Source organism: Seriola lalandi, unplaced genomic scaffold, assembly GCF_002814215.2.
Source record: "Seriola lalandi dorsalis isolate HSWRI2012SDOR001 ecotype SW California unplaced genomic scaffold, Sedor1 jcf7180002054396, whole genome shotgun sequence".
NCBI classification, from domain to species: Eukaryota; Metazoa; Chordata; class Actinopteri; order Carangiformes; family Carangidae; genus Seriola; species Seriola lalandi.
Window position 1 is genome coordinate 355,025 of NW_019524949.1, and position 13,704 is coordinate 368,728.

A 13,704-nucleotide genomic window follows, 5' to 3' on the forward strand; every position below is an offset into this window, starting at 1 on the left:
GACACTCATGAATGCCAGTACATGCCTCTTATCATTTTTTCCCAAAATACTCAAATGCTCTCACTCTTAGTGTAGTTTCTAGATGACACCACCACAGACACACACACACACACACACACACACACACACACACACACACACACACACACACACACACACACAAATACAAATCAGACAGCATATCAGTGGTCATCTAGACATTTGTAAAGCTGCACTTCCACAGGATGACACATTTACAGTGATAAAACTATTGCTCATCTCTTCCACTACTTGGTTTCATGTCAAAAGCACACTTCCTTCACGTACAGTGAATTCCCTGATGTTGCTTTCCCAAACGCTACCTGGGCTTGAATCCGCTTAAGCCAACTAAACTGAAGTTTGTTATTCAGACAGAAACTATCATCTGTAACTGAAAAACCACAACATGACAGATCCCCTCTGATATGTCAAAAAAAGGTACTGAGCCTTTACCACCGCAGGACTCCCTGCTTCTTTTTTTTTTTTTTTTTTTACTCCAATGCGCAGATATTTCCTCTTTTTCTGTTGTCCCTTTTTGTGTCTCTGTGGTTATGGTAATCTTGATGGGGAATTAGAGCAGTTTAAGTGCTGGGAAATGTTGAGCATGATAGTAAATAATAAAAACCAGTTGAAAGTTTTGAACTTAAGAAAAACTCGCATCTGTGTGGAAGCTGAAGCAGTTACAATGTCAAAGTTAATTCTGGGATCCTGCCCTGTTGAGTACACACAAAAATCACCCGCTGTGCACTGCTGGTCTGAGAGTTAGACTTAATTACTGTGACTTGAAAACATAATCTGGCACAACTTCAAGTGGAAACTCTTGAGATATTTTAGCGTGGATTGTCAGATATGGTCGATGAGGATCGTGTTGTCATTTTTACATTTCTATTAAGGCACAGGTTAAAAAAAGTATATACGACATGTTTATTAGTGAGCTTTAGAGTTGGCAGGATTTTCACTTTGAATAGAGTTACAGTTTTTATGTGAAGATAGGCTAACCTCAATCCAACTGCCTTCGCCAACCAGTCACAATATGGTCACAATCTCCCCTTCTGTTCTGGTGTATAGTGGCCACAAGTGTTTTTGCAGAACATTATGATGTCACAGTGAAGTTGACCTCTGACATTTTGGATATAAAATGTCATCACTGATGGCCAGAAACATGTTTTGTGAGGTCACAGTGACCTTTGACCTTTGGCCGTGAAGTTCATCTTGAGTCCAAGTTAACGTCACTTACTGAGCTGTCATGTTCATTAGAATGGAATGGACGGCATAGGAACTATGAACTATTCTTTAAAAAGCATAGGAATTTCATACAGGCAGTAGACATAACCTCCAAAACACCAAAACATTCAATTAAAAAGGAAATAATTTACTCAAAAAATACATTATATCTTTTAATTTGTTACTAATCTCAGTGATTATAAAAAAAATTACCTGGGTTGATTATTTCTAGATTTTTTGATACAATTAAAACTAGAAAAAAAATTGCAGCAAGAGTGAAAAAACTGAATTCATGTTTGACTGTGTTGCTGTAACAAAGAATTAATGTTAATTAATGCTTCATCATACATTTTATTTTCCACATTACAGTACATATGCTACAGTCCATATTGTATTGTTCCATATTCCAGTACAGCTGTTGTATCTGAACAGTTCTGATGGGAAGATCAATAACAAAAGCACCAGCCAGACAGGCAGAACAACACAAACACACACACAGATCAGATAATTTCCATGTTGGGTGTCATAGCAACAAAACACAAACAACTAAGCCATGTCCCAAAATAAAAAAACAAACAAAGCCTATTGTCAAAAGGCCAACATCAACAAAATCCACCATGTTTAGTTCCTCTGATACAAATACAGTAATCCGGCCTGTTCTACTACTGTGGACACAAGTCACCTACTAACATAATAATAAAAATTATCTCAGTGGGTCATCAAAATATTTCTGAGACACCAGACACACGCAGATATCACTAAGAGATCACTGATTGGTTAAAATAGGTCAATAAGTTCAAAATATTTCAGAAACACCTGATGCAATTTTGATTAAACCTGGATTAGCAGACAATGTTTGTTCTGTTCTCTGACATTATAAATAATGGTTCACGTTTCAAACTTTTAAGACCATCATTGCCACAGCACTGGCACAAAATCCAAATTGAGATTAAACTTGAAGGCATTGAGTACATTGCTAGAGACTGACTGTGACAGTTGATGTGTTTATTTACTTGCTTTGTCAGTGTATGAAAAGAGAGGCAGAGGAGGGGGGAACTGTGCTCAACCAGCTCTAAATATAGACAGACTCCATAACCTACTAACACCACTGAGCAGTTAGCTGGAATAGAGGAGGCCGCTGAGAAAGAGAGAGTGCAGCTGGTTACAAAAGCATTACTGTGCATAAACACACACACACACACACACACACACACACACACACACACATGCACACACACACACACACGCACACACACACACTCCAATCTCTCTCAGAAAGAGAATGAGATGGTTGAGAATAAAGGGATGAAGCAGGGGGTGCTGGAGGCAGATGTAGTGGTAGTAATAATACTAACAGTACTACTATGATGAATGCAATATTTGTCGCTCAAATGAATGATCGCAAAAACTTGCTAACTAACTAAACTTATAAAAACTATCTAAATAAAAACTGACAAAAACCTTTTCGTTTTTGTTTTTGTTGTTGTTTGGTTTTGTGTCAGGTTTTGTCCAGTAGAATCCATAACTGTGGACCATAGTTCAAAGCCGACACCGTTCTGACAACTGTGCTAAACACATTTACTCTGGATCAAGCTGAACTTACTGACTTATGTTGCTTCTCTGCTTTATGTCAAAGTACAAAGATATAGTTGAATAATTTTAACAGTTTTTTTCTTTTTTGGCTTCTTCTTTTTTATTGAAATGGTTGTGTACAGACACAAACACATGAACAAGTGTCTGACCCGGTCCTTAGAGTCAGTGACACTTGATTTGATATTGAAGTGTACTGAAGTTCTCGCATCTTCTGTGAAGCAATCTGAGAGTAACCTGTTGATCGATAAATGTATATAATTATTATTAAATTAATAATAATATAAATTAAGTGTCATCCTACATGGATAATATCTCATTTTGTTCTTTGTTGATGACCGCTGCAAAGCTGCATGTAGCATGCTTGGGAGCAAAACACTGATTTTACTGGCCAAGGTGAGACCACATCTGCAAATAATCCATGTCTCCTGACTCATAATTGGAAACCCGCTACAGGCACCTGTTTGTGAAGTACCAGGCTCATGTGGAGCCCGGAGGGTTAAACAGACCAGCGAATGCTAAAGTAAGATCATGCTAGCAAGCCACGAATTTCTGCCCTGAAATAGCGTGACAGCAGAGGCAGACTGGCAGCCTGCCAGACACATAATTGGCCTCCAGGAGAGACGCAAACATCTAACTTCCCGCTATTGTTTCTCTCTTTCTCTCTCTCTCTCTTGCTCTTGTCTACATATTCCTGTTTGACTGCCAATACAGAGAACAGAAAAACTGTCCTTAACATTACAAGAGATAAAGCACGAGATCAAGAGAGGACAGGAAGTGTACGGAGCAGAATCTTACTTACACAGATCACAACCTGAACACCAACCACTTCAACTTCCGCTGTACGCTTCACTGAAAATATTTCCTCTTAAAAAGTGATGTTGGAAAGTAGAGAGACAAAGCTGGGAGGCAGTGAAAGGTATTAAGAATCAATTAGCCCTCCTCTATACACAGTGGCTATGTCCCATTTCAGTGGCGGACTCCTCCGAAGTACATATTTTCATAATGGCATGAAACATCTGCCAGATTCAAGTTGTCTTCTGTTATTTAGATGACAACCGGTATCCTTCACTCAAGGTGACTCTAAGGTGAACTCTATGCCTCATTGGTGGAGATGCATGTTCAGCCTACAAACCCACAGTCCCATGAAGGCCTTACCTTTGTCCACAGCCCCATGAAACTGGACAGAGAGAATGTCTCAAGGTGTTTCTCAGCGCCCTGTGTATTAATATCCAGTCACTCAAGTTGGGTTCGAAAACAAAATCAGTTCTCTGTTTTGATAGAACCGATTTCTCACAAACAGGACAAAAGAAAATTTATCCAAGCAGATGAGATGAGGCTCTTTGCTTAAATTTGCATGATTATCTCAGATAAGCAGGGGCCTTTGCTCAGCTGTTTCGACCTCCTTTTCACTACAGCCTATTGCATTGTTTGGTGTCCAGTTCTGTCCTGTAGTAACCTAAATACCCCCCCCCCAACACACACACACACACACACACACACACACACACACACACACACACACACACACACACACACACACAGGTCTTTAAGTCCATCCCTGTTGCCTTCTACAAAGACTGTTGCTTCAGCTGGTGCGACTGGAGAACAGCAGGGCAGCTTCATTCCCAACAGCAACAACAGTGACCTTTACCAGCATGTGAACTCAAAGACCTCAGAGTTTAATTTGTGAAATGAAGAGCACATCACGCCATGAAAACTGAGTTATCTTTATCGTCCCGGCAGCAGCAGAAAATCTCTTGCATTTACAGCTGAGGCATTTAGCTGATTGGTGTCAGGACTCAAGGATGAAGGATTGTTGACGTGGACTCAAGATTCAGTCTTACAGTTCAGAGGAACACAGGAAGTAGACTTGGTTCTTTCTCTGTAAAGAGATTGGAACGAATAAAGCAGTAGTATATGTTCATGTTTATTGACAGTAAAACAGTGTAAAATAAGAAGGGGTTTATCACTAACTAACTAACTAACTAACTAACTCTCAGCACACTGTTGTCATCACATTCCACATTGAGGATACATGATAAGCGAGCAAGCTCTGTCCAGTGGTGAAGCTCATGAATGCAGTAGAAAGTCTTTCTCGTCACTGCGAAGTATATCCGTGAACTCCTCCTTCACTTCATAAACGGTTTAGTTTATAAACTGCTTTTTGTTGATGATTTCCCGGGATTTCACTTAAGATATCCAACCACACCATCTGTCGTCTGTTTGTCATGTTCTGAAATATATAACGGAGAGACGGGATCGGTATTAGCTTACGTCGAAACCTCATCTACGGCGAGTTCTATCCCTATCGAGAAAGGAAGCAGCCTAATTCATCGGACAACACAGAATCAGGGTGGAGTGAAAATGTATGAAATACTGATGAATGGCTAAAAAAAAAAAAAAAAAAATGATGCAGCGTTAATCCACGTCCAGTTCAGATGGAACATCAGTGGACGTACATTACACGCAGCTGGAAAGCCTGACAGATGTGAGGAGTCAGGCACTGCGCAGAAATACATAATACAAACTGCATCATATCTATTACAAAACATGTAGTGTACATACTGTGCATGAACAGCTGGGTTAAAAAAAAAAACATTTGAACTTTTTGTACTAGAGGACATTTGAATGTACTTCAGCTGTGAAATAAGCTACAGTGAGATGCCTTATAGGCCCGTATGTCAAGGTTAAATATTTGAGCCATAAAATGGATCAAAACAAGCAAGCGATGTCGTTACATCTTTATGTATCAACCCAAATGTCTACATTTTTGGAATTAGCTGACGAAGGTTAATGTAGATGAGTTCAAGTAGGATTTATTAGTTTGAGGGACACAAATATGTGGCCGAATATAAACTCAGATATAGTGAGGTGTAAAATTTATCCCAATTGATTTACTTTCACAATGATGCTCGACTTGAAGATGAATCACAAGGAGCAAAAATACATTTCCAGCTGTGCCCACTCACATAAAAACCTAAATGTTCTCCAGAGCTGGCAGTGTTTTAGTAAGGGAGAGAAATCTGACTGACTTTATACTGTACATGTTACATTAACATTTCCACAAATGGCTCATTTGAAGTGTCTCTGAATAGTCACTTCCCTACAGAGTTGGAGGAACACACCATCACAAATCTGACAACAGCGCTTTACTCATACAATTTAAATGATGACATGAGTAAAACCTGTTTAATTACTGAACATAAGAAACCCTGCTGCACCCAGCTTCCCCTCTGTATCACCTGTACACGAGGACATTTTCTCATCCTCTCTCAGGAAGTTTCCACTTAGCAAAGATTTTGGTGCAGCGTAATTGCTGCAAGCTATGCAGGGGATGAGGGCTTGTGAATGGGCCAGCTAGACTTCCAGTGACCTCTGAGGCTTAATGTGGAGGAAACGCAAGCCTCAAGTCCCGCCCCATCAGCCCATCCGAGGGCCGTCACTAATGATTAGAGTCCCGCGTGGGGAGATTACAGCCTATTAGCACAGAGACGGATGACCAGTAGTAACCTCACTACCACATTCTATTTAAAGACATCTTGCTCGGCTTTCTTTTATTCTTTAAATGCTTTCCCCCCTCTGTTTTACAGCTTCACTCACGTCAATGCATTGCATCTTTGTTTATTTCCATGCTTTTCTATTTTTAACCATCAATGCTTAATCATCCCTGCACAGCACCAACTCTAACTCACTCTCTTTTAACCACTCATCCTTATCTCTCTGCCCCACTCTTCCACTTAGACCACCATGCACCAGACAAAAACCACAACTTCTTCCTGTCACTGTCACTGAGGGATAACTGTACAACCACTGTAGCATACCGTAGACATGAAACAGCCATCCGCCCCCTGCTGAATTGAGATGCTGCACAACAGGTAATTGCAATTAACATTCACAAAAGAAAACCAGATAATGATTCAGAACAAGCTGCAGAAACAAAGTAGCACTAGGGATGAGTTGAGCAGGAAGGATTGTAATATATGAAATAAAAAATGCACTTAAGTAAAATTAACAAAGGAAACATACAGAGCAAGCAAAAGCTGAAAAAAAAAAGCAAACCAGGCAACTGTAATTGCACTGCAGAAGGGTTAAAGCAGCTGTGGTCTATACAGCAGCACTTACAAAGGCGTCGAAGGCAGCCAGGCAGTCGGTGAAGTGTGATCAGTGTCTATGTATGTGTGTGTGTGTCTGTGTGTAGTGTGCCAAGGGGCCTCGGGCGGATATCACATCGCCCTGTGCAAACTAGTGATTACCTTCCCATTGCCACTGGCCAGATTAAGCTGAGGCAAGCAAGAGGAAGGCAGTGAGATGCGTTTTGGCCTAGTTTGGGCCTTGCTGGCCTCCGTATCACACCACCCTCAGCTCGACAGACGCTGCGCTCTCTCTCACCACACCCACCCATCCCACCCCGCCCTCCCTCCACCACTCTCCCTCTCTCTTTCTCTCTCTCTCCCTCCCCCTGTACTTAAACACGCCGTGTTCCTCTTCACCTTCACTAAATGATACAGACACTTATCCACACTGGCAATAATGACCCCAAGTATACATCCACCCGTAGGTGCATATGTAAATAAACGATCCTGGTATTGTTGATATTTCCATTTAAACAAATTACATACACCAGCACTAAATGAGGCTGGTCCCAGTTTGACTGACTATCAAAGTGAGAGGGAAGGCAGGTTCCACAACACAATTGTTTCAGAGGTATGAGGGGTTTTGTATTGGTACACCAAGGAAAGATAATACATATTACATCAAAATTATTTCACTTTGTTTTTGATTGTGCAACACTGAAAACCACTTTTGTTAAATTGTTCAACATTGTGCATGCATCCCGTCATGGGTCTGTTTTGCAGTCATTGCTTCATTTTGAAGGATGTGAATCACAAAAGGCTGACAACCACCAAGCTAAATGCTAAATATTACAGCTTCCTGGTGAAAGGCTTCTTTCTCCTCATTGTTAGTTTTTGGGGAATGAAGAAAACGTTTTCCTTTTGATTAAATGGTGCAATCACACAGTGGGATTTTTTTATGATTTAACAAGGCTCAAGGATTTTCTCATTTTCTTAGCAGGCTCGTGTAACTGTAGGAGGTTTTCATCCAAAAGGAGCAGGACTATAAACCAAACGAGGACAACAATGAACATTACTCAGAGAACCAATCTATAAGATAACTACTTGAGCATGCGAGCGGAAGGCAGACCTGGTTCAGCACTTTAGGCCGAGCCATTACTGCTCAGCATCCCACAATGTGAGGAAGAGGATGTACTGAATGCTGAAACAGCAATAAGCCACTCAGAGGTAAAGCTGCCATGTGGATCTGAGAGCACCCAGACTGGCTGATATCACTGACTATATCAGGAATAAGACTTAAGTGTAGTATAGCTTTGATCAAATCAAATCACCACTCTTCACATCTGAGTTATACCAACACACAACCGCATTTGCCTCCTAACACTCAGACAGACACTACAGACATTCATTACAGAGCAGGGAAGACTAAACACTCAACACCATCATGTCAGATTGTGGAGTCATACATTTTCACAACTCCCCTTCACTCTGGTTACAGTTTCTATTCAATTAAAATGGAGTACCATTCAAAAAGTTGTGACAGGACAATGACAAGACATCATACTTAAGAGTCATACAGTTCGCCTGGTGGGCGTGGAGCTACCATACTTAAATACTAAAATGTTATTGGTTGTTTTTTTGCCAAAGGGCTGGGCAAAGCCACGACCATCCTTTTAATTAAATATTGAGGAAGGGAAAAGAATAGGTTTACACGCTGTGTAGGGCTGCACTAGATGGTGATTAAAATGAATTATTAATTCTGAGGAGCAGCAGGATGTTAGGATGTGAAGCTGGGTTAAAGGTGTCATGAGTCTCCCCAAGGGGCCCCTTTCTGGCCTCACTAGTGTTTATTTTCAGCCAAACAATTCGGTCTGTTTTAAACAAATTTGGCTGCATCAGTTATTAAATATGCAACACATGCAACCCTGTAAAAGAAAATTTTAATATTAATGCACCAACCAAAACCCCAACTGTTACTGGTTGCTCGTCACTTAGCAACCATGTGGTGCAACTGCTGCTGAAGACCTAGGCTATAGGCTACTCTTTTGGAATAAGCAATTAAACCAAGGCCTATTTACCAAGAAACCCTAGCCTTGCATGTAATCTACCACCAGATTCATGTCAAAAACTGAACATTTATAATGTTTCTTTGTTGCATAAAAAAAAAAAACCCAATATTGCGCTTTACAACGCCTCTAATCTGGACTTTAATTTAACTACTGTGAAACACAGCCTTAAAAGGATCAGTTTCGACGCCCCTGAAATCGCTCAGTAAACCGGGGTGGGGGTGGTGTCGCTTACAGCGGAGCATGCTGTGCTCTCTATTTTGCCGGTAGGCCGCAGGATTTCAGCACCCCCTCTCTCTTGGACAGCTCCGTCCAATCAACTGCGGTCATTTGAAGCGCGTCATCCTTCCTCATCCTCCTCATCCTCCCTCCCTCCATCACTGAGGCATGGCGGAGGACATCACATACAAAATGCTGAGTTTAACAACCGGCTTACTGGCAAACCGATGAGTTACATTTTGACTAAAATTATGGGGGATTGATGTTTGTGCAGCTTATTATAGGCAGAAACAACTGATGCAAGAGGAGCTTTAGAGAGACAGGCTGTGGTGAGATGTACGCAAATAGGGGTTTTAAATGACGTGTGTCCGGTTTCTACGCACAATGTCACACGACCTTAGCACCAGGCCGGCCTGAAATGCACACGTTTGTATGCCTTATGGCTGGTAGTGGGAACAGTGCTTTCTTCAATGGCTGGATTTTTAACGTAAAACACACACTCCGAGAGGAAAAATCCAATCACTGATCTGCAGACTGACCCACATGAATTCAGCTGCATGGCAGCCTGTGCACCACCTGAGTAGAGGTAAACCCCACCTGAAAGCATCCCTTGATGTCGCTCCAATAAACCCAGCTCTGAGGCAAAAATTCAGGCACTGTGGCTGAAGCTGCAGCCCGCGACACCGAGATGTAACACGCTTGAATCGGGGTTGAGTCTCATCAGCTACACGTGTAGTCTGAGGAAAATGAAAGATGTCACCGGTGTCATAACGGTGCAGACATGGCGCCAACTGCAGCAATAGCTTGCAGATTAAACACTCGGTAATAGAGGGAACAAAAAGGCGGAAATACCAGCTTTGATAAATGAAAATGCCGGCAAAGAATGACCAACAATGCGCCTCAGTCCCTGTGAGACAGGTGCATCGCCGTCAGCCACAGCCCAGCGATGCTAAATCATTAAAATGAATGAAAAATCACCAACAGAATTTCTGCAACTCACCTAAAATAATCCAGAGCGACCCAGAGACCAGAACGAATGCGAGCATGTCTTTCTCATTGAGTCAGCTGTCCCGGTGCAGGAGCGGCTCAGAACTGCAGCATCGACTGCAGCAAGTCGCCGGCAATCTGGGAGATTAAGGAAGGGGGGGCGACAATATATCTGAGACACACCACAGTGGGAGAGCAGAGCAGGGGATGGCGATGTCCAGCGGGTTTTACAGCTTGTGCAGCTTTCGGAGTGTGTTGACTGAGGAAACAGACCCCGACGGCCTAATGAAGCATCTTTCCTCCTGCTGGATTTTCCACCTTCACCTAGTTGGCTGCTGCGCAATGGCAGACACCCCTGCTGAAATTAAAGGGTTTATAGGTCGAACAGGAGATGCGATCGACGCCAAGGTTACTGGGGATGAATTGTGTCTTCTGGTTGCTAACCTACAAACTCAATCTTCTTCTTATTCTCATATTTATTACAAAATGCTCATGAAATTCTCTGAAGTTAGACCTGAAATCTATGATATAATTTGGGCATTCAAATTCATATTTTTATATAAAAATCGCACGTGTAACCTAGGCTAAACTGATAGTGAGTAAAGCATGTCTATGGGTATTTTCATGATTTTTTTTTTTTTTTTTTTAAATACTGATTTATTTCAAGAGAGCCTTTGGTACATCACGCCATGTAGCCACGTCGCTGCAGCTGAGCACAGCTTTGACACAGAGTAACTTTGCATCACGGTCACGTGGTACAATAAGACACTCCCAATGAACTAAAGTAACCTTGAGAAAGGCTAACAAAGTGAGGGAGGGGATGAGGGAGTGACAACAAGGATGAGACACAGAGAGATGACAAGATATTTGAATGCATTTTAAAATTACGGCATATTTTGGTCATTTGTGAGGCAGGGAAATCACTGTGTGCCACACTGGTATGTCTGCAGTTAAAATTAGAGTGATTACATTTTCCATCGTGCATCGGTCTGGACTGCCTACACTGAATGCTATTTGACCTTGCAAAACATAATTTCATCCAGTGTCTATGCTTATTTAATAAAACATTCAGTTGCACCTTTAATACCTCATTCAAGCAGGTTTGTCTGAATATCTAATATTTAAAACATGACTTAAGTCATTTCAATCTATCTGTCCTAACTATTAATTAAAACTCATTTAAGTATCCCTAGTAGTTGCCAGCATGTTTACTGTCTTATTGTGCCGCTGTCATGTTACTGACCTTATATGGGTCACTTGTCAGGACATTTAATCTGTCACTTGCAGCTGTGCCACCTTGCAACTGTCTGCTCCTCTTCTTCTTCTGTGAAACCACTGCAGAGAGAAACTAGAAAACATCCCTATATCCAGGAGAACATTTTGCCATGATGACACACACACACACACACACTTTTAATCTCAATGTAGTTTGTAAATCTGATCCAATTTACCTGTGATCTGCCAGAGGGACAACAGGAGAGTGAATGTGAGAAGTTTTAGGTGAGGTACTGAACTGAACGCACTGACATTGATTACTTACTTTATTTATTTTGTAATTATTTTCTTACAAAAAAATCTGTCCAGACAGTGTCTTTTTACTGTCGAGCTGCCAAAATCCAGATGAGAGGAGCCCTGAGTTGGTAAATATGAACTAATTATTAGGGAGTTTATATTCTAAGTCTAATGCAGTATTTATTACCCAGCAAAATGCCTCACTTACATTTTATATTAACCAATCTAAAATAATGATTTTGGGAGATGTAGTTATAAAATACTGCTGTAAGTAACAACTACAACTCCCATGAGTCTTAGGCATTGATGCACTATCGGAACCTCATGGCAGCATCCAGCTATGAGATAATTGCAAACAATGTTGTCGCTGTTTTACCATGATCAAAATGACAATGTGCTGAAATATTTACCGACCAACGTTAGTTTATGGACAAAACTCCAGTGTTTCATGTTTCAGCTTTTCAGACACACAAATGAAAGAAACATAAACAAATATAATTTATCTATAAAAATATGACGTATAAAAAATACACAGAAAACATTTAAGAATACAAAAATACTTATCAGGGCCTTTCAGTCAGTCTGTCCAACTCTTTCATCATCACACAGAAGTTATTAGACTGCTAGATGCACAGTAAAAGATGGCTTACACACACACACACACACACACACACACACACACACACAGACACACACACACACACACACACACACACACACTGGAAGAATTACAAATTAAAACCTGACAATGACTCAATGACTAATCTCAATGTAGTTTGTAAATCTGATCCAATTTACCTGTGATCTGCCAGAGGGACAACAGGAGAGTGAATGTGAGAAGTTTTAGGTGAGGTACTGAACTGAACGCACTGACATTGATTACTTTATTTATTTTGTAATGTGATCAAAGTACACACAAAAGAAAAAAAAGCTGCTGCGTAAAAAAGCCCTGCAGCTCAGCATGTAAGACATCACTTTATTAGGAATCTCAAATATTATCATCTTGCCACAGATATGGGAGGTTGGGGTCAAGGTCAGGGGTCAACAGGGATAAATAACAGAGATGAACTTTCCATATCGCTCCTCTGACAGGATGGTAATAAATTGAAGATTCCTAGTGTTTTAGGGCCAAAATGTAATTTTGTTATATAAAACATGGGTGGGTCTTTGTCAAAAACCTATATTTTATGGGCAAGTCAAAGAAATTCAATTCTAACTAACTAATTCAATTCAACATTTTTTGACATATAAATTAGTCTTTTGAAAAGTTTTGCATAAAAAACCTGAAGAATAGCTGAAACTCAGTAGTATCACTCTTGATTTTATAATACAACAAGACCAGAGTGTGCAGTCAGGCTTGAAGCTCTGTGAGACTAGACACAGTGGTGCTTGAACACATGAAACGCATGAAACACAAAGTACAGCTGAGGTTGATGTGAATGTCATTTGTCATTAGTTTTACAGGTATTTGGTCATAAACTAATTGGATGAATAAACGAATAAAATGGCAATCCATTCAATAGATAATGAGAGACTCAAAACCATTAAAGGAGCATTGAAGTTTTGCTATTGCTACATAGCCCACATTAGCATTAACAGCTGTTTATTTACCAGTACTGCTGAAAGCTTCAGCCATCATTACATTTAAAATACAAGAAGTTATAATACACCTTCTGAGCCGTGCTACTTCTTCAAAGCAGACTGGATGCTACAGTGACTCGGCCCTGGAAAGTAAAAGACAGTCTAGCCCTCCTGATGCTAGCTGGTTAGTATGCTAACTTCAGTAGAAGACCCCTGGATACAGATCTTGTTGAGTAAAGGAATTAAGTTTGATGTTGGTGCTTATCCTCTGGGCACCATCAGATTGTGTGTACAAAATTTCATGGCAATATATCAAACCAGTGGCAGCTGCTGGTCTTAAAAGGAGGGGATGCTCATATTCGGCCTACATCATAAAATGTGTCCGTTTATTTATATGTAAATTCGCAGAGTGACAGAAGAGAGTCGCCAAA

The 13,704-nt window shown here is 40.7% G+C and overlaps 1 protein-coding gene and 1 long non-coding RNA gene across 2 annotated transcripts in view; both read right to left on the reverse strand.

The window, feature by feature from the left end:
• acsl6 (acyl-CoA synthetase long chain family member 6) overlaps positions 1-10,568 on the reverse strand; it is a 38,308-nt gene extending 27,740 nt beyond the window's left edge. Inside the window, exon 1 of the mRNA XM_087174919.1 lies at positions 10,194-10,568. Within this exon, the coding sequence (XP_087031045.1) occupies positions 10,194-10,239 (46 nt within the window). The 5' untranslated portion in view covers positions 10,240-10,568. The remainder of the gene's footprint in view (positions 1-10,193) is intronic.
• A 240-nt stretch (positions 10,569-10,808) lies between these two features.
• LOC147818926 (uncharacterized) lies at positions 10,809-11,587 on the reverse strand. The gene is made up of 2 exons (XR_015437468.1): positions 11,424-11,587; positions 10,809-10,980 (listed from the first exon to the last, which is right to left on the reverse strand). It is a non-coding gene; the product is annotated as an uncharacterized LOC147818926 (long non-coding RNA).
• Between the last annotated feature and the right edge of the window lie 2,117 nt (positions 11,588-13,704).